The sequence below is a fragment of the Notechis scutatus genome, chromosome 2 (genome assembly GCF_049901735.1).
Source record: "Notechis scutatus isolate UNSWTSFEM ecotype Mainland chromosome 2, rNotScu1.2, whole genome shotgun sequence".
NCBI classification, from domain to species: Eukaryota; Metazoa; Chordata; class Lepidosauria; order Squamata; family Elapidae; genus Notechis; species Notechis scutatus.
The window spans coordinates 23,272,822-23,294,152 of NC_142010.1; the positions used below are offsets into that span (position 1 = coordinate 23,272,822).

At 45.7% G+C, this 21,331-nt stretch overlaps 1 protein-coding gene across 5 annotated transcripts in view; it reads right to left on the bottom strand.

Annotated features, from left to right (window-relative positions):
• The window catches only part of IL17RC (interleukin 17 receptor C), a 48,028-nt gene that overhangs the window by 12,479 nt on the left and 14,218 nt on the right, over positions 1–21,331 (bottom strand). For all 5 annotated transcript variants that reach the window (XM_087954447.1, XM_087954446.1, XM_087954448.1 and 2 more), the window contains 7 exons: positions 14,371–14,488; positions 13,716–13,760; positions 11,389–11,534; positions 7,476–7,535; positions 4,635–4,698; positions 3,051–3,235; positions 873–923 (listed from right to left, as the gene is read on the bottom strand). In XM_087954447.1, the coding sequence (XP_087810573.1) occupies positions 873–923; positions 3,051–3,235; positions 4,635–4,698; positions 7,476–7,535; positions 11,389–11,534; positions 13,716–13,760; positions 14,371–14,488 (669 nt within the window). The remainder of the gene's footprint in view (positions 1–872; positions 924–3,050; positions 3,236–4,634; positions 4,699–7,475; positions 7,536–11,388; positions 11,535–13,715; positions 13,761–14,370; positions 14,489–21,331) is intronic.

Genomic DNA, 21,331 nt, shown 5'->3' on the forward strand with positions numbered 1-21,331 from the left:
CAAATCTGGATAGACACTTATGGAAGTGCAATGCGGAAATAAATTGGAAGAAAAGTGTCTCTAGATTTATTTTTTTCTGTGGAAGTCAATAAAACAACAGAGACCTTTATTTGGAGTTGGATTATACTCTGTCTTATTTGTATAAAATGTGATTTTGCTGCAAGCTGGTAAAACAGACTCTCAAGTGGTGATGGTTATTGTTCTATCGCCAGGACAAAGCAGACTCGAATACCGGAGTTGAAATCAGCTCTTTATTAGCAACCAGTAACTTCAACTGAAGTCGAGCCGCGGCAGCCCTTTTTATAGCGGCTGCTCGCGGCTCGCAACCAATGGCATGTGTTTAAACTTCCCGCCGCTTATGCGGCCAATCGGAACCCGTTGTTCTTAACCAATCGTTACGCTATGTTAACTAACCAATAGGAATGTAGTATTAGAAGTTTATATTTGAATACACTACAGTTATTTTATGTGACTTAGGCATTTGCTTGGGCAACAGTAGGCAGTTTCACCTTATGCATCTAGACAAGGGTTTTTCAACCTTGGCAACTTTAAAATGTGTGAACTTCAACTCCAAGAATTCCCCAGCCCTCCTGCCATCTTTAAATTGCCAAAGTTGTTAACTGTGATCTAAGAGATGGATCTAGCTACACATGGTGGATGAAGCTCAGTAAAATCACAACAGCAGCTCCAAGAAGCAAAAAGTCACTGAAGTCCTCCCCCTCCCCACTGTTAATCAGTCTGAACTCCATTTTGGAGCCATGAGAGAATCTCTTTTTGACTTTTGATGTCTGCTAAAATAATCCAGCCCTGTGGAGGATCCTTGGAAACTTAAAGTATGGTTGCCCATTTTTTCTTGATTTTTCTGTTCCTACCTGCACACAGAGGTTAGGATGAGGTCTCAATCTTGGGAACTCTTGTGGTTCCTATGAAAGTTGGGAAAATCAATTCTGTTACAACCAAGCCCATTGCAGAAAAGCTGGAACCCAAAGTTATGTGTGCGTACTGTATGTCTGCCCCCTTTGCTCATGCACAAAATACAACTCTCCCCTGACTGCAAGGAGCTGTCCTTGTCCCACACACTTCTTTATCTTAGTATTGTCTCTTTTTGAAGTTCATCCTTCTGTTGCTTGACCTCCTCACACATTCATTCATTCATCCATCCATTCATCAAACTGGGCTGCGGTGGTGCAGTGGTTAGAGTGCAGTACTGCAGGCTACTTCTGCTGACCTCCGGCTGCCTGCGATTTGGCAGTTCGGGTCTCATCAGCTCAAGGTTGACTCAGCCTTCCCTCCTTCCGAGGTGGGTAAAATGAGGACCCTGATTGTTGGGGGCAATAGGCCAACTCTATAAACCGCTTAGAGCGGGCTGTAAAGCTCTGTGAAGCGGTATATACGTCTAAGTGCTATGCTAAGGGCTATTGCTAACTACACCTAAAGTCTCCAATGAAATGCTTACAAACCTAGCAAATCCTTCAGGCATCAAATACCAAAGGTTGCTTATTCTAAGACAGGAATGCAGTGTCAAAGGATAAGTGTGTCCCTCAGCCCAGCCTGATGAATGGATGGATGGATGAATGAATGAATGTATGCATGAGGAGGTCAAACAACAGAGGGATAAACTTCAAAAAGAGACAATACTGAGACAAAGAAGTGTGTAGGACAAGAACAGCAACAAAATCCTACCAATTGATTAATCTGTAATCAATCAGTATCAACATCACATTGAATTAATGAAATAGAGTTGGAATATTTAAATTCATTAATAGAACGAAGACAAATATAGGTGTCCCAGGATAATGTTGCGGGATCCAATCTGGGCCAGTCACTGGGACCAAAGGTTTCGTCTTCCAAGATTTTGGACTCGTGCTGGCACTCATCTTCAGGAAACTTCTCCCTAGCCTTCAAGTTCCCTGAACATGGGGTTCAGCCCGAGTCTGAAAGCTCAGAAGGGGAAACCTCTGATCCCAGTGACCGGCCCAGATTGGATCCTAAATTAATTAAATTGAATTGATATATTTGGAATTGAGCCAGCATGGTGTAGTGGTTAAGGTGAGGCCTAGAAACCAGGAGACTGAGTTTTAGTCCTGACGTGGACAGAAAGCCAGCTGGGAGACTTTGGGTGCTCTCTAAGTTCAGCCTACCTCACAAGGTTGCTGTTGTGAGGGGGGGGGAAATAGGAGGCAGGAGTATTAAATAAATTCACTGGATTGAGTTGACAAAAATGCATCTTAAAAAGTGAGGGGTGAGGGAAAAATAAATAAATAAATTAATAATAATAATAATAATAATAATAATAATAATAATAATAATAATAGTAATAATAATACACTCCTGTATACCATATTTAACATTTAAATATGACTATTCCTATTGTTTCCATCACAAAAATATAGTTGTGTATTTTAGAGGGAGCGCGCTAAAAATTTTCAGTGGCACAAACTCTTAGACATGGCATCTCTTTCCACCTATGAACCTCTTCCATCTAGAGGTCTTCTGGAGAAATGAAGATGTCAGATGCATCATATCTCAACAGGGCCCTCAGATTTCTAAAAGAGGAGGAAGGAAGGAAAGAAGGAAGGAAGGAAGGAAGGAAGGAAGAAGGAAGGAAGGAAGGAAGGAGGGAGGAAGGAAAGGAAGGAAGGAAGGAAGGAAGGAAGAAGGAAGATAGGAAGGAAGGAAGGAAGGAAGGAAGGCAGGAGGAAGATAGGAAGGAAGGAAGGAAGGAAGAAGAAGAAGAAAGCAAGAGGAAGAAGCGAAGGAAGGAAGGAAGGAAGGCAGAAAGGAGGGAGGGAGGAAAGGAAGGAAGGAAGGAAAAACTGCTACTTAGTGCAAAAATGGGAGAAAAAACAAAAAAAGAAGAAAAAAAAGAAAGGAATTGGGGAGGGAAGAGAAAACATTGCAGCAGGTTTATATTTTGTAATTCTTAGTGGAAATTTTTACCAGAATCCCTTTAACCTGGCAGTGACAGCATAACTGACATAAGACTTGTTCTTCATCTCCTGTTTGACCTTTCTCTTTCCCCTCCCTCTTTTTTGCTCTCTTTTACTCACATTTGGAATGAGGACCAGGTGCAGGTGGGGATGCAGAGGGTGGCAGGCAAGCTCTTCCATCCGCCAGCAGGGAACCAGCTCTCCTTGCAGGTCACATGGAGCAGAAACCAAGCAGCTCAAACTTCCACGAGAAGTGTGAACTTCCAAGCGGCTGTGTGCCCAGGCCCTGGCCAAAGCTGCTTGGTCTGAAATGAGAGGGTTGCACTTCTAACAAAGTCTGTAGCGATTCTCAGTCATCCATGGTTAGGTCATGATTATCCCGAAGATGCTTTTTTCAGGAGGCAGCTGGACCAGGGGCGGTATGCTGCTGGTTTGGGCTGGTGTAAAAAAAAGGCTCCGACGATCAGCTGACTGGAGAAAGAAGAGAAAAGGGCAGGATCAGCCCTCCCACCCACCTCTGCACTTTTCTCTTCTTTCTCCATTCAGCTGTTTGCCGCTGCAGGCCTCAGCTGGTGTGTGGAAAGCTGCGTGCACGCATTAGGGGCGCCTGCGCATGCACATGATCGTCGAACTGGTAGTGGAACAGAGAGGATCCCATTGCTGAATTGGACTTTCTTGTTTTTTTTTTTTCTTTGGAAAAACTTTGTTTTTTTCGTTTCTCATCCAAGAAGCTTCTTCAGCTCTGACTGGATGGTGGGGAATGGGAGGGTTTATGTTCCTTGCAGACAGCTGCTCATTTGCATTCTTTTAGAGCAGTGGCCCCCAACCTTTTTTGTGCCGCGGCCCGGTACCGGCATCACAAAATGATCCGCGGCCCAGTACCGGCATCAGCACGCATGACAAGGCAAGGCGAGCCGAGCGACCGGCCAGCCAGCCGTCCCCGCTTCTCCCGCCACCTTCAACTCCTCCTTTGTACCTTTGTCGATGGGCTTCGCTCGGGACAGCTTCGGGACGGTCGCTCGGCTCGCCTTGCCTTGAATGCTGAAAGAATCCTCGCGCCTTAGTTTCGTTCAAACCCCCTTCGATGAAACTAAGGCGCGAGGATTCCTTCAGGACAAACGCCGCTTTCCAACTGGAAAAGCTCACCCGGGAAGCACTTTCTTGTCAAACAAGATGGCGGTGCCCAGCAAACCGGCGGCCCGGTAGGAAATGTTCCACGGACCGGGACCGGTCCGCGGCCCTGTGGTTGGGGACCCCTGTTTTAGAGGGTCCTTGAAGCACTTGGAGGTTTATCTGTGTCCTCAGGGTCATCGGGGTAGTACTCCTGGTTCCTGAAGTCTGCACATTTTCTGGAAATCCGTTTATACACCCACACCATTCAAAGGGTGTTCATCCCAAATTGCATAGCTAAAAGTCGGTAGCTAAAGAGGGCCAGCTGTCTGCAAGGAATATAAACCTTTCCATTCCCCGCTATCCAGTCACAGTTGAAGAAGCTTTTTGGATGAGAAGCAAAACGTCTTCAAAGAAAAGAAGAAAAAAAAAGCAAGGAAGTCCAGTTGCCTCCTGAAAAAAGCACCTTTGGACCCTTCTATCAAAGTGATCCCACCTTCCCAGCGAGCCCATTCCCCCATATATGCATATATTTACATTTATTTTAGCCAATAGTTATCTGCCATAAAATGGAATGAAATGCCATTTTCATACCATTTGCAAAGGGACAGAGATGAGTTCGAGGTGTGTCAGCTTGGTCTTCAATCTTGGGCCAGACCTATGGACACAATATTTGAGAGGATAAGGAGGGGGAGAGAGGTGGCCTTAAAGACATTCCCTATCTATCCATCCATCCATCTGATTTTTATACTTCTGCAAAATCAACCTCTGAGAGGAATAACAGAGGTTAGGTAACCTCAAACAGAAACACCCACAGCTACAACAATCTTCTCCACCTTTTCCATCTCCAGTCGTCTAGAATAAATTCTGGCTTGTGGTCTCATTTTTTTAAAGCCACATGACCCAATCCAGTGTAGGGACTCTCAGGTGAACTTGTGGACCTATTTGATTCGGTCTGTTCATACATCGGACTGGCACAAGGAAGGCTGTATAGGTATGTCCTGCGCCTCAGTTGCATAGTTGCAGCCACCATCTTGACTATTTTGAAACCCCCTATGGATGGTCCTGGGAGGGAGGGGCTATCCTGCCCTCCCATCCTCCATGAATTAACAGCTGGTTAAGGATGGCAATATTCCAGTCATGACATAGGGCGTTTGATGCCACTATTCTGAAAAGATTTATCTGGCAGTGGGTGACGCTATATAACCGTATGTGTCAGGGTTTTTCCCTAATTAAATATTGAGTCTCGAGCCAAGCTTCAAAGGAATCCAAAAGATTTATTAGAAGCAACATGTCCAGCATTAAGGTATGAAGCCAACTCTGAGACACGTAATTTACTATCACCTATGACTCTGTTTCCCCCCACCCCCTGGGTATGTCATAAATCAGATTCTCCAATGAAACATGTTCACGGACACTCTCTAATGAAGGATTTTCCATGGACAGAAGATCCCGTAGCCTAAGCTACAATCTCCACAAGATAAGCGTGGAATGTGCTTCTGGCCTACATCTGCCCCACTGCTCCCTCAGGCCTTTCCCTGCCTCCTTCTTATGGCAACTTGGAAACAGGCATAGGAATGATTTATGATATGCATCATCAGTGCATATTGGAGATTGCCATAGATGCCATTTCAATTGCACACTAAGCCCAAAAGAGAAAGTCTGACATAGAAAAGAGGAAAATTTACCTGAGAATTGCTGCAAACATGAAATAGCTCACTAGATGGTGTCAGGGGCCATCTGAAGCTACCCTCCCATTTGGAACAAATCAGATAATCCAGTCAAGCTCAGCTCTTGGTCCTCTGACAGGCACTTCTGTACGGTACTTTTTGGTCACAGTATGAGTATTGTGGCCTTGTTCTGGGGAAGCTTCTTAAATGTCCCAGACAAGTCTAAACCATGAAAAAGCTTCCTAAATTCCCATTTCAGTACTAACTAGATTCTCCAGATCAGGCTGGCCAGGTGCTGCCATCTGCTAAAACTCATTTATTACAGATAACTTAGAAATCAGTCCTTGTGTCAAGGGTCCAGCTGATGAACCCAACCAATTCAGCACTCCGAGATGGACAGCTTTCTCAAAGAACTGTTTTATTAAGTACACCAGGCTCTTTGAGAAAATCAAGTGTTCATAGAATAACAGAGTTGGAAGGGACCTATCTTGGAGGTCATCTAGTCCAATCCCAGGGGTGGGATTCTACAGGTTCGCACCTATTTGCTAGAACCGGTTGTTAACATTCTAAGCAGTTCGGAGAACCGGTTGTTAGAAGAAATTACTGGCCTAATCCTGTAAGGAAGGCAGGAAGGAAACATTCTGGTGTTGCTTACAGAAACTGCCTCTCCGTTAACCCTTATTACATTCTTGGCAGGACTAGGCTTCTTGTCTCTGGAACTTCTCTGGAGTTTTTTCCCCTCCTTTTCCTGGTACTTTGCTTGTGTGGAGTGACCATTCAAAGTTACAATGGCCCTGAAAAAAGTGACTTATGACCACTTTTCACACTTACGACTGTTGCAGCATCCCCACAGTCATGAGAGGGCAGGCGAAGAGATGCATGCCTCGATGTGAGTGATATTGAGTTGGCCACGCCCAGCCAGTCACATGACCACCAAGCCATGCCCACCAACTAAGCCACGCCCACAGAACCGGTTGTTAAAAAATTTGAATCGCACCCCTGTCCAAGCAGGAGAGTCTATTCCAAATATTAGCTTCTACCTAGGATCAAACTCACAGCCTTCTGATTGTGAGACAAGAGTTCCACCTCCAGGCCACCGGAGCTGGTTTAAAATGGTTTAAATGGTGTAAACCAGGCACTGTTAGAATAGGGATAGATAACATTTTGATGAAGGGGCCTTGCCCTACATTTTTAACAGTCTGATGCAGGAATAGGTGAGACAATGATGCTAAGATAATAATGGGACCATTTTGGTAAAGATAGAATTGTTGTTTTTTTTAATCTATACCTATGGCAGATTTACAATTTCATTGGTGCATTTACACTACAGTGAATCCTGGCGTGGTCAGGAAGAGTCACAAATGATATCCTTGCAGGCCTGATTCCATCTGGGGACTACAGTTTGTCTCTCCCTAATTTAAAATAATCCAGGAGCTCCTAGATTTCTGCTGGTCAGGGGCGAAAATAATACTCTACAGTTCTCATCTTGGAATTTCCTGCCCCTCCTCGGTGAGTCCTCTGGTAACACTCCAAAGCCGTGCATTTCTACCTAAGAAACCAACCTTCCACAGGAACTCAATCTTTCCATCTCTGGAAAAGTTGCAGCCAGGTGAGAAAATGGGCTAAAATATCGTAGCTGTAACTCTGCCTTAAGCTTGCTCTCTTTTACCTTCTCTGCAGTTGCAGGCAGCAGCTCTGCCAGGTTAAACTTTGGGCAGGTGGCCTAAAGAAGTATGGGAGAGACCTTGTGAAGCATTGTTCTTACCTGAAAGCAGAGACAAGGAAACACCTGCGAGATTGGTAAACTCACATTCTCCGATCCAGTCTAGGTTAGAGGGAGATAGATAACTGTGAGTAAATCGGGGTCTACTACTTCACAGATGTTTTCAGGATACTAGGATTCCCTAGTTTGTTTGTTTTTATTTTATTTATTACATTTATATGCCACCCATCTTGACTAAAATTATAATTTTATTTATTTATTTCTAATACATATGTAGCCACCCATCCTATATTCCATAATTCTGGGCAGCTCACACCAACAAGGATTAAAAAAACATAAAAGAAAAATTAGTATCCAAGGAACATCTTCTAGCAGCTCCCCAAAAACACACCTGTCATGCCCCTGGTGGAGACTGACTCTGAGGGAGAGGAGGAACAGCCGACAGGGAGTGGAAGTGTGGCTCCGGAGGTTGTGGAGGAGGCTGGGGAAGGGCAGAGGCCGGCTGAGCAGTCAGAGGAGGACCCAGGCCCATCCCCTATCCATCCTAGGGCATGCAGGGAGGAGAGGATCAGGGTAAAACGTGGTCTACTCGGGAGGAGAGGGCCTTGATCCTCTTCATGGGCTGCAGCTGTGACAACTGAATGAGAGTATGGACCTGCATACGGGTGAATGCTGGAAACAAAGCGTGGAAATATGTCTAGTTTATGGTTCCTCTCTGAGTTTGGCATCCTTCCCAGTGTGTGTTATCTGTGGATGTCCTCCAACCATTATCTTGCCTGGTTTGTGTTGCTTTTTCCCTCCTCTTTGTAACTGTTTGTATGGGAGTTTTTTGTCTTCCGTCAAGGATATTCGGAGCTTGGAAGCAAAGTGAAGGAATAAAAGGGGATTCACCTGTTTTCTGTGACGGTGTTTGTTTTGTATCCCACCCAGGGTCATAACAACACCCCAATATATAAATATCACCATCGCTGGGCGCCAGCCTCACTTTATCCTAACATCTAGAGAGGAAAACAACTTTTTAAGGCCTTAAAAGGAAAGGTGAGCGAATGAAGGCATATATGTATGTCTCAGGATAATGTTGCATGATCCAGTCCGGGTAGGTTGCCGGGTTTAGTTTTCCAAGCTTTCAGACTCATGCTGAAGCCCATCCTCAGGGAATTTTTCTCTCTCCAAAATGTGCGCACTGGGCTGTTATATGCCTTTTATGTGGTGCCTAGTTTTGTGTGGCTTTTAGTTGTTAATTGGTGTGTTGATGGCCGTTGTTGCTTCCTTGTGCTGTTGTGCTCTTGGCTCCTAAACACCTGATAAGCTAGTGGTAAATCAGCACCCCTGTTGATCGACAAGGGGCCAGTTTCCCAGGGTTCAATCAATTCCTGGGCTATTTTTGTTACAGCTCGGCCAACAAACTTAGTAACTGTGAAATTGAATATACGTCCTTGTTCATTGCAATGGGATGCCACTAATGAGCTCGGGGATGTGGCTGCTGATTTCAAGGGGAAGGATGTTCCACAGGGCAGAGGCTACTATGGGCAAGACCTACTTCACAGGTATGGCTAGAAGACAACAATTAAGAGAAACAGTCTGGAGCATGCCATCCTTTCTGATCTGATGGGAGTGGACTGGCATCCTCAGAAAGAGGCAGTCCACGGATAACTTTATAGCTGGTACAATAAAAGTCATCCTGGATTGCATTGGTTTCTTAGTCTGGTCTACCTTATAGGGGCTGACACTTGCTTTTTCTTTAGGCTGAAATAACAACCATTTCTGATTTCCACCTAAGAAGCAACATCTTGTTATTCTTAATAACAATGATGGGAAATGCCTTGATTTTAGTCATTCTTTCCTTGAGCTGGGAATAAAATCTTGGAGGTCTGATACCCCTGAAGCTCCATATCGCTTTCCTTTGGAGGCAGTAACACAATGAGCAAGGTTTATAACCATATAAGGAAAAAGAGTAAATGAGGGATTGTAGGTAGTCCTCACTTAACAAGTACTTGTTGAGTGACAATTCAAAGTTTCAATGAAACTGAACTGAGTGGTACTTTTAACTTCCAGCAATCACAGTGTCCCTGCAGTCACGTGATCACAATCTGGGTGCTTGATATCCGCTTCACACCTATGATAGTTGCTATATTTCATGGTCACATGATCAGCATTTGTGACCTTGCCTGCCGGCTTCCTGTAAGCAAAGTCAACGGGGGAGCCAGCAGAGAAGGTTGCAAGTTGCTCCGGTAGTCACTTGTCAGCTCTGCCATCTTCAGCTTCTTCATTCTGCTGGCATTCTGCCATGAAGCACAGGGGAGGGGGAGGGGGAGGGGGAAGGAATTTGGGAAAGTAAAGTTCAGGCTTGAGAATTGGAAAGACAAACAGAGGGCAGGGAGACAAGTTTAACAATAACTGGAATGAGCCAGCTGCCAAGGACAAAAGGACTGGGAACAGAATGTGAAACTACATTGAGAGACATCAAGCATCAAAGCAGTTCCCAGAACTTCAAACCAGCATACTAGTTATTTATTTATGTATTTATTTTATTTGTCAAGCAAGTATTAGGTAACAGGTATAAGCATGGTGTCATGCCCCTGGTGGAGACTGACTCTGAGGAAGAAGAGGAACAGCCAACAGGGAGTGGGAGTGTGGCTCCAGAGGTGGTGGAGGAGGCTGGGGAAGGGCAGAGGCCGGCTGAGCAGTCAGAGGAGGATCCAGGCCCATCCCCTCCCCATCCTAGGTCACGCAGGGAGGAGAGGATCAGGGAAAAGCGAGGTCTACTCAGGAGGAGATTACCATGATCCTCCTCATGGCTTGCAGGTGGGAGCTATGTATATAAGTTTGCAACTGCGCAGTTAGAATTTGCAAGAGTCAATTTAGTGTTCACCTTGAAAGAGGCTTATCTTTGCTGGCCTTCTTCCCATGGACTTTTCTCGGTTATTTTCCTGGAGTTTATGATTAGTTATCTTGGCTTGCTTCGGAACTCTCATCAATGCGGTTTGTTTTGGCTTTCTGTTTGCCTCATTATTTACTTTTGTGACTTTAAACTGTGCCTAATAAAACAGTGAAGTTAAGTTGAAGGCCTTACCGGACTTTAATGTATGTTTTGGGTTTGGGGTTATTTTGAGAGACTACGGGTCATCACACATGGTTATGGATATACATGAAATGGATATGATTAAAAAAAAAGAAACAATAGGACAGGGACGGTAGGCACGTTGGTGCACTTATGCACGCCCCCTACAGACCTCTTAGGAAAGGGGTGATGTCAATAGTAGACAGTCTAAGGTTAAAGTTTTTGGGTTTTGGGGAAGAAACCACAGAGTCAGGTAGAGTATTCCAGACATTGACCACTCTGTTGCTGAAGTCGTATTTCCTGCAATCAAGTTTGGTGCGGTTTACCTTGAGTTTGTATCTGTTGTGCGCTCTTGTATTGTTGTGGGCACTGATTGGGCACTGATGGACTGATCAAGAGGGAAGGACCAGAGAAAGGGGGAAATGATAACCTTTGCATGGGAATATTCAGATCTAGCTTAGCTTTTGCTGCAACCACTTAACTTTAGTTAAAAAAAAAATCACTTCAACCAGATGGAGTCGAGGGTCTTTCTTTCTTAAACGTCTAAGTTGGGGCAGGTCTGACACTCTCCTCCCACTCAACAGCAGTCACTCCCAATCCCACTCAGTGTCTCACAATTGTGAGCCTTCTCCCACCAGAAGCAGCCACTTACCTGCCCGCCGGCCTGTTTGCGACTCTCCTGGGACTCGCTTAAAGGCCTGCGAGCCTCACTTAACAATAGTAACAGGAGTGCCAGGATTGCTGTTGTTAAGCGAGGAGGTTCATGTGACACCTCATTATGATGGCATCGTTTAGCGACAGAAATTCCGGTTCCAATTGCTGTTGTTAAGCAAGGACGATCTCAACAGAGAAGAACTAAGCTTAAGACAAACATTGGGGGAAACCTTCACTTACCAGCAACTTGGGAGTCCCCTGATCAAGACCTTGCAATCCGTCGGTCCGATTCAGATACAGCCACAGTTTGAAATGCAGTCCTTTAGGGACGTTTTGCACATGTAGAATTGCCGACTGTAGCCCCACAGAAGTGGCTAAACTTGGCACTGTAAGATAAAATTTGTTTATTAGCATTGAGGGCTCAAATCAGTTGTCCAGGGCTGCATGACGCAAACGGGGCTGTTGTTTCCTGGGAGATCAAAAAGCATCTAATTTTTCTAGATGGCTGTCTGTTCCCTTGTTATCTTTCCCCCCCTATTTTAATCCATTCCTTTTTTTTTTTTTTTTTTTTAATGTAGGCAACTATCTCGTCTCTGAAGCCTTTTGAGTGTGAGCCAAGACCTGCAGTATTGCATCTACAGACTGGAGCGTGTCCAAGACAGGACCCACAAATGAAATATGATTTTTTTAAAAAAAAAAAGTAAATGGCCCAATATGATGAAATTGATTAATCTCGTTAAGTTTGAAGCAAGAAAAAATCATTAAAAAAAAAATCACCCAGCTGGCAGGATGACCTTGGGTCAGTCACTCTCTCTCTGTCAGCTAAACTCACCGCACAGGGCTGTAGTTGGGGGGAAAATAGGAGGCGGGAAGGGTATTAGGCATGTTCGCTGCTTTGAGTTATTTATCAAAATATTACAGGTGGAATATAAATAAACAAACCAACTCAGTCCTCGACTTATGACAGTTCAGCTCAACATTTCCATTACCAAGCAAGAGAGTTAACTGAATTTTGCCCCATTTTATGACCTTTCTTGCTACAGTTGTTAAATGAAACACTGCAGTTATTAAGTTAGTAACCCGGTTGTTAAATGAATCTGCCTTCCCTATTGACTTTGCCTGTCAGAAGGTCGCAAAAAGTGATCGCATGATCCCAGGATACTGTAACTATCATAAATACATGCCAGTTGTCGAGTGTCCAGATTTTATGCAATCATGGCAGTGGTAGGATTCAATTTTTTTTTACTACCGGTTCTATGGGCGTGGCTTGGTGGGCGTGGCAGGGGAAGGATACTGTAAACTCTCCAGTCAGAGGTGGGATTTGCCGGTTCTCCGAACTACTCAAAATTTCTGCTACTGGTTCTCCAGAACTGGTCAGAACCTGCTGAATACCACCTCTGGACCATGGGGATATGACAGAAGTCTGAAAAACATCCATAAGTCACTTTTTCCAGTGACGATGTAACTTCAAACGGTCATTAAATTAATGATTGTAGGTTGAGGACATTCATTCCTAAATACCATGTTTAATATGAATTTTGCAGAACTGCTAGTAAATTATTTAGGGCAATCAGAATTAACTGCATTCTGTAGCCCAGGATTGCATATTATAGGTAAGATGACCTGTGCAATTTTTATTTAATATTTCAAATATTCCTCAGGCACAGAAACTCAAATTTCACCCTACAGTTATAAGAATATGACATTTGGTATTTAAGAATGAATGTCAGGGCCCAGCCATCCACCCTTCCACAATATCTGACCCAATCCTAAAAGGAAATCTGAATTAGGAAATGCCTCTAGCATGTGTCATAAAAGAACATCCAGGCGTAAACAAGGCTTCAAATAATAGTTTAAACCATAAGCCATAACTGTAATGAGCATCGGTTAGAGGGAAGATGAATGAAATATTTAAGTGGTTTGATTCACACAACAATCATAATAGGCAGGGGTGGGATTCAAATTTCTTAACAACCAGTTCTGTGGGCGTGCCCTAATTTGTGGGTGTGGCTTGGTGGTCATGTGACTGGATGGGCATGGCTTGTATGTAAATATTGTAAATATTTATGTAAATATTGAATTTTTTATTTAAAAAGAGCAACTTTTACCCAAAACAAGGCAAAGTAGGCAGGCAGATTGAGTTGCTTGAAGAATCACACAGTCACTCACAGATCTACCTTTCTGCAATCTGCTGTCTGAGTCTGCACTGAAAAATAGAAGCTTCAGTCCTAAGGAAGGTTCCGCTCTGTTCTCAGGTCAGTGGTGCGATTTGCCGGTTCTCCGAACTTTGCAGAATCATAACAACCGGTTCTACAGAACTGGTCCGAACCAGTAGAATCCCACCCCTGATAATAGGGCTGAATGTGCCATGTCAATGCAGCTGTTCTAGCTTGTAAGTTATGGCTTATGGCTTAAACTATGATTTGAAGCCTTGTTCACGCCTGGATGTTCTTTTAAATCTGGTTCTTTTATGCTACAGAAAGGAATTCTAGGAATTGCTTGAATCCCTGCTGGTGCCAACACTGAGGGGAAACTATTGACAGGGAAGTCAGTGCATTGCAGCATACCTTGACACAGGTGAATGGCATCTGTGGCTTTGGGCCAGGTACAGTCTATGAACAGAACACAGCAGAGACATAATTTTAGGAATGTAAGTCACCTAACAGCTATTTGGGTTGGAAATATATAAACCGGGATAGACATTTTAATACTGCCTCTTTAAGGGAATGCTAAAAGTGTCATTGGGTGTGGTTTCTCAAATGGCCATAAGATGGAGCCAGAAACCTGGGTTGTTTTAGTCTTAGTCTCAGAAGAAGTCTCAGTGAGTCTCTTTTTCTTTCTGTTGGAGAATATTGCCATTCCTTCTAATTGACTGATATTCATGGATTTGATGTAAGTCTGATATTGAACTGTTTTTGACACTGGACTTTGTTACTGGATTATCCTTGGACTGAAAACTGACTGATCTTACCTGTGAATGACTTTGGACTGCTTATTTTGAACTTTGCTTAAACCTTTATCAAAAGTAAAAAACCTACATTTACTGTACAGTGTATCTGTGTGCTGTGTGTGTATTATTCAAACACTACTCTCAAATACATCTCCCTGCATGACTCATTCTCCTAACGGGGAATTACCTCAACACATCCAGTGGGTGTGGAGGTTCAGACTGATTTTATCAAATGGATTTATTGCTTCACTTCTTATTTCCGGAGAACTCACCTGGTCCATGGTGCATGACTTGTAACACACCTGTAGAATGATAGTGAGGCCACATAAAGACTCTGAGATGCAATTCCCCACTGAGAGCTACTGGGAAGCAGTTGTATTGCAGGGACCCCTAGAAAGGAAGAGGAGGGGTGGAAATCAAAGCGCTTTTCTCATCCAGATTGAATTGAATTGAATAACCTTTATTGTCATTTTGCTGTATGTACAACGGCACACATTAAAATGAAATTCTGATCTACCTGCTCTCAAAAATAAGAAAACCACCCATCAATGTCACCATCCCAAGGGTAATAATAATAACTACAATAATATTGTTATATGTGGCAATAACATATATATTGCAAGTTACACCTTAGAAGATGAAGAACAGAAGAGATTCCATGTTTATCCGATATTTGAACTATGAAATGATTTTTGGACAATTATATAACTATATCTAATAAACATGTACTGTTTTGTAACTTGTTATATTCTAAAGTAAATGTCAAGTTTTTGGCTGGAACATGGGGGTTGTATTTCTTGGCGTTAGGATATATGTGGGAGATACTGGGCCATAGTGACCTGAATGGAACTGGTTAATGATCCATTGTGCTTCGATGGACATAACAGGAAGACATAGCAATGAGAACAAGGGTAGTTTCCAAAGACAAGGAAACAGGTGTTACGCCATGGGTGTGGCGTAGGGAGATACACAGCTTGGATAGATTGTGAAACCAGGAAAGGGGCAGAGATTGTACGTATATTTGAACCTGTATATAAACCCCAGCCTTCCTGGGGGAAATGTCTTCTGCCAGCAGGGATTCAAGTAGAGTTCCCTTTTATAAAAGCTTAATAATAAAGTTCTTGTTCACTGTCTCTAGTTGTATTTTGTGATTATTATCACAAATATAATAGCAGCAGCATCCCAAAATGCCAAATTATACAAAAATTACACTAAGACATAAATACATAGTTGCATACATACATGCATACAAACATATTAATCACAGTCCATCTTGAATACATAGCGGGGGAAAAGAGTCTTGAGAATTTATAAGATTGCTACTAAATGGCACATACATGTATATATGCATATAATCACAGTCCATCTTCAATACATAGTGGAAAAAAGACTTGAGAATTTACAATATTGATGCTATATGGTACAAAGCTGTTACAGAATCTAGTTTTCTGCTTCAAATACCATACAGTATGGTAGGACTATGGTTCCCAATGTCTAGAGCCAGCACAATTGGGAAAATGTTATACACAGCACAGTACAATAACCAAAATACATCTTCTTCAGCAACTGAGATAAGCAGGGATTAGCACCAGACAAAAATCAAGCAGAAAATAATACCACAATCAATACAATATAATATTAAAGAGAAAACCAACCAACACTGGCATGGAAAACTATAAACAGTGAGCAAACCCTATACCACAGGCCCTGTAGCACTGATAATATTACCTAATCAGGTAATGAAATGGCTGCAAGAACACAATCAACTTCCAAAAGCATCAAAGACTCTATAGTTCAATCCTGAGCTGCAGATATTCTCTTCTGTTAAAACATGAGTGTTAGATCGGGCGGATCGGGTTCATTGAGACGCGAGACTCGTAGTGAACAGTCAGCTCTTTTATTTAATATTTAGTTCTGAACAACAGTGCGGCTCGCGGCGGCTCTTCATATAGAGCCGGCTCGCGGCTCGGCGGCCAATGACATCGCTTTGAATCTCCCGCGATCGGCTTGGCCAATCGCGGTAGATTCTTAGCGCACCAATCACGGCCGCTCAGTTAGCCAATCAGGTTGTGGTCCGTGTGGACCAATCGGATTTCAGGATTTGGAGAATGTTAATATAGAACACCCCTCCCCTCTTGGTTTCATTCAACGTAGCGTGTGACGTAGTCGCGCAGGTAGGCAGGGCTTCGTACTTGCCTAGTTGACTTGCGCGTTTCAGTAGGTGTCTTGTTGTCGACCGGTTTGGACGGGCTCCGCGTCGCTCCCAAGCTTCTCGATGGAACCGCCTGGAATGGTGAGCCGGGCCCATTGCTGCAGCTCCTACCCGGTCTACCCGGGTCGGTCGAGTTGTCAGCTCTGCAGTTCTCGCCTGGTCTCTCCGGGCTGGTTGAGCTGGCTCGGCTGCTCCTTCCAGGTGAAGCTCCCGTCTGCAATGGCTTGAGGTCTACTGGTGAGTATGGCTGGTTTAATGTTTGGTTTTGGCTTGTTCTGGTTGGGGGGTGTTCTGCCTGCGTTTTAGGCCTTTCCTCTTCCCTTTGTTCGGCGTTTGAGTCTCCCCCCCTTCCCAGTTTCTTCATTAGTGTTTGTTTGTGGGGTGTTGGTGCTGTCAGTGGCTATTCTTGACCGTAACTGGTCGATGTGCCGCTTCCAGCTTCGTCCGTCGGTGGTTTGTAGTCGGTACGACCGGGGGCCTGTTACCTGGGTTATTTGTGCCGGTACCCAGAGTGGGTCTCCCGTGAAGTTTTTCGCGTAGACGGTGTCTCCGGCGTTAAATGTCCGGTGTCTACTGGACGAGCCTGGGGGTTTCTCCGGGTTGTACGTGGGGTGCAACCGGTTTAATGGGGACCTTAGCTTTCTGCCCATGAGTAGTTCTGCTGGGCTTTTATTTGTAGTTGTGTTGGGTGTGATGTGTTGTATGAGTAGCATTCTATTTATTTTTTCTTGTATGTCACCGGTTTCTATTTTTTGGATGGGTTTTTTTGTGAACTGGACCATTCTCTCCGCCCGCCCATTCGCCGCCGGATGGGCAGCCGAGGTTAAGGTGTGCCTTATACCTCGTTCGGCTAGATATTTTTCGAAGGCTAGTGCTGTGAACTGCGGTCCGTTGTCCGACACTAGCACATCTGGTAACCCGTGTGTGGCGAAAAGTTTATTCAGTTTTTCTATGACGGCTTCCGTTGTTGTAGTTTTCATGGTGCTTACTTCCAGCCAGTTGGAATAAGCATCTACGGTGACCAGGAATGTGTGTCCCTTGGTGAGCCCAGAGAAATCTATGTGGATTCGCAACCAGGGGCCTCTAGGGGTTTCCCATTCCAAGACTGGTGCGGCGGGGGTGGGGTGGATCGCGTTTCCTGGCACCTTTTGCATGTGGCTACCCATGTCTCGATCTGTTTGTCCATCCCTGGCCACCAAGCGTAACTTCTGGCCAGGGCTTTCATCTTGACGATGCCTGGGTGCCCCTCATGCAACATGTCCAGTACCCTTTTTTGTAAAGACTCTGGTATCACCACCCGGTCTCCCCAAAGTATGCACCCCTTCTGTGAAAAAAGTTCGGTTTGCCGGTTTCTGAAGGCTTTGAAGTGTTCGTTGCCGTCGCTTTCTGGCCACCCTCTCTCAACCCAGCTCAAGACTCGCGCCAGCCGCTTGTCTTTATTTGTCTCTCGGGCAATGTCTGGCGTGGTCAGGAGTGGGTTGGTTAGAGTCTCTATTTGCAGGGTTGTTGTTGTAGGCGCTGGGTCCTCCTCCAGGTCTGGTAGGGGGGATCGGCTCAGTTTTTTGTTGGCGGCTGCCACCAGCACGTCATCAAAGTAGGGCACCACTCCTTTTATTCCTTGGAGGAGTCTTTCCATGAGGCTCTGGAAGACTCCAGGTGCGACGCTGACTCCGAATTGGAGTCGGTTGCATCGGAAAGCCCCCCCGGTGTGTAACAATCATTTGCGCCTCAGCGGTTTCAGCATCGACCGGCAGCTGCTGGTAGGCTTGAGCCAGGTCGAGCTTTGCGAAGACCCGGCCTCCCCCCAGTGAGTGCAGAAGGTGCTGTACTACTGGGACGGGGTAGGCACTTTGCTGCAGGGCATGGTTGAGGGTGGCCTTGTAGTCACCACAGATTCTTATGGAGCCATCCGGTTTGATGGGGGTGACTGGGTGTTTCCCAGCGGGCATGGTCAATTGGCTCTAAGACCCCTTGAGCGATGAGCTTGTCTAGCTGCTCATCGATTTTGGGTTTGAGCACAAAGGTCACTCGCCGCGGTTTAAGGCGGATTGGGGCAACGTTTGGATTGAGGTTGAAGGAGATAGGGGCCCCTCGGTACTTGCCTAGGGTGTCGTCGAAGACCTCTTAGAAGTCCCTCACGAGCGCCGCTTCCCAGTCTGCCTCGTCGGTGAGGTGAATGCCCGTCACCTCGATTCCCAGCGGAGAAAACCATTGCAGTCCGAGTAGGCTGGGGCGGTCCTTGTCTACGATCGTGAGTGGCAGTATCTCGGTGTGGCCTTTGAAGGTGATCTTAAAGTGTCCAATGCCAGCTACAGGGATGCGGTTTCCCTGGTAGTCCTTCAGGGTCAGCTTTTGATCATCCAGTTCGCGGCGGTGGATGGCAGGCGCTTGATCATGCGCCAGGAGACCATGGAGAGGTAGGATTCGGAATCCACCTCCATTTCACAAGGTTGGTCTTCGATGCCTACCCCCACGCGTACCTTCCAGGCGTCGAGGGTTGAGGAATGGCCGATGACGACCGTCTGGTGGGTTTCCTCTCATCGCTGCGCCTCGCTGAGTCGTTTGTTCTGGCCGTCTCGGCTCCATCGGTTCTCGGCTTGGCGGTCTCGGTTCCTGTGGGGGCATCTCATCGCCGGGGGCTGTTGCCTCGTCGTTGAGGGCTGTAGTTCCGCTTGTTCCGGCATACCTTGGCGAGGTGCCCCCGCTTCTTGCAATGCCGGCAGACGGCATCGAGAAAACGGCATTTGGAGCGGGGGTGATCACCGCCGCAGCCGGCACAATGGAACCCCGACTTACGTCCCCTCCGGTCCCGCCGATCACGTTCCGCCTGGAGCCGGTGGATCTCCTCCTCCTCCTCCTCGTTGGTGTCGGAACGGGAATCAATGTCGCCATGGTGGGTGGTCGTTGCCCAGTGGCTGGTCTCCGCATGTCTCTCCAGTGCTGGGGTCATCTGGTGGTCGTCGGTCACTCCGTCGTGTTCGCTTGTCTCATTCGGGCCACTGATTTGCGGCTGGCGTCGGCTGCAGTTGCCTCTGCGAGGGTGTCGGTGAGGGAGATGTCGCCTTGGCCATTAGCCTGCTCTGTAGCACGGGATCTCGGAGCCCGAGGATGACTCAGTCTCGTAGGGCTTCGTCCAGGTCGGTAAACCCGCACAGGCCTCCAAGATCCCTCAGTTGGGCCACGAAGTCGCTGATGGCTTCGCCCTCGTGCTGGTCTCGGCGGTAGAAATCGTGCCTTCGGATGAGGGTAGGCACGGCAGGAGCGTAGTGACTTCGTAGAATGGGCAGCCCAGTCCATTTCTTTCACGTCGGTGGGCTTTGCCAATGCTTTGGCCATCTTGAACACTGCGGGCCTGCAGTGTGTCAAGAACATGGCCCGCTTTCTCTGCCCGTTGGCATCCTTAAGGTTGCTGCACTCCAGGAACATCTGGAACCGGTCGGTGTAGGATTCCCAGTCCTCGGTGGCCGGATTGAAGGGAGCGGGTGGCGAGGTGCTGCTGGCCATTTTGCTGGTCGTTTCGCGCCGTTTGCCACGTGCTTGTTGGTCTCTCATCTCACTATCCCACCTTCGTCGCCAGTGTTAGATTGGGCGGATCGGGTTCATTGAGACGCGAGACTCGTAGTGAACAGTCAGCTCTTTTATTTAATATTTAGTTCTGAACAACAGTGCGGCTCGCGGCGGCTCTTCATATAGAGCCGGCTTGCGGCTCGGCGGCCAATGACATCGCTTTGAATCTCCCGCGATCGGCTCAGCCAATCGTGGTAGATTCTTAGCGCACCAATCACGGCCGCTCAGTTAGCCAATCAGGTTGTGGTCCGTGTGGACCAATCGGATTTCAGGATTTGGAGAATGTTAATATAGAACAATGAGCATGTAAGATAATTGGAAAGACTGCCTGGATAAATTAGGTGAGACTATACAATTCATGGTCTATTTATTAAGGGGTGGAGTTATTAAAATAGCAGCTCTCTGTAATTCTCCACTGCCTGGATGCCAGTCAAAAGGTACTAGCACTACTAGAGGCATCCCCAGGCATGTCAGCTCTGCCTCTCTTTATATATATGACAATTCCATCCCTCTGCATGTGTGATGCACAAAAAAGGGGGTGGAGCTTCAACCACCCTGTTTGATCCATTGTGACGTTTGATCCCACGTTGAAAATACCCCTGGGGCAGTGGCTGATCTTTTGCAACCACACCTTGTATAGTTTAGCAACATGAAAACCACAGGACTTTTTTTTTTAAAATTCAAGATCTAAGTTCCAAAAGCCCTAAAGACTTTAGAAGTCTGAATAGGCAACACCAGGTGACATTTTGAGAGGCTGGAAGTTATGCAATAAAAATGAGACGCCTTTGGTGAGGATTTATCTCTCCAGTAAATGGGATGTATGCAGTGAAATCATTATACTTGAGCCAAGTAGACCCAACTTCAAATCTCCATCCAGCCACGAAGCTGCACAGATGCCACTGACAGGTAAAATAAGGAGAGGAAAAGACCCCATGCCTGGATACACACTTTGTGCTAAACCTAAATATGGTTTGCTTATAGTTTAGTGTTATGTGAAAATAGCCACCACATGCCATATATGCCAGCTGATTTTACTTATTTATCTTTCTATCCCACCTTTGTTACTGTTCTAACCCAAGCTTCGCAAACAAACACCAGAGATAAAAGCAAAACCTTTTTAATGCTTCTCTGTGAATTCCGTTCATTCACATTAAATGCTATTAAAAACTAATTGTCCCAGATAAGAACAAGCCTTGCCAAGGTTGTGCAAGGCTGCTAAGAACACTAGGTTAAATTGCAAGGAAATAATCAAAACCAAAAGTCTCCAAACACTAATCAGGATAGTCCGAACTTCCACAAGACTTGAAGTGCAAGAACTTCTTTGCTTCCTGCAAAGAATCCCACCTCTGAGGGCTGGCTTTTATCCCTTAAAGGAGGGGCCATCACCTTGCAGCCTTACTCCAGAATCGCCTGTGCTGCTGCAGCTGCTCTTTCCTTCGAGCAGCCCTGTTCCT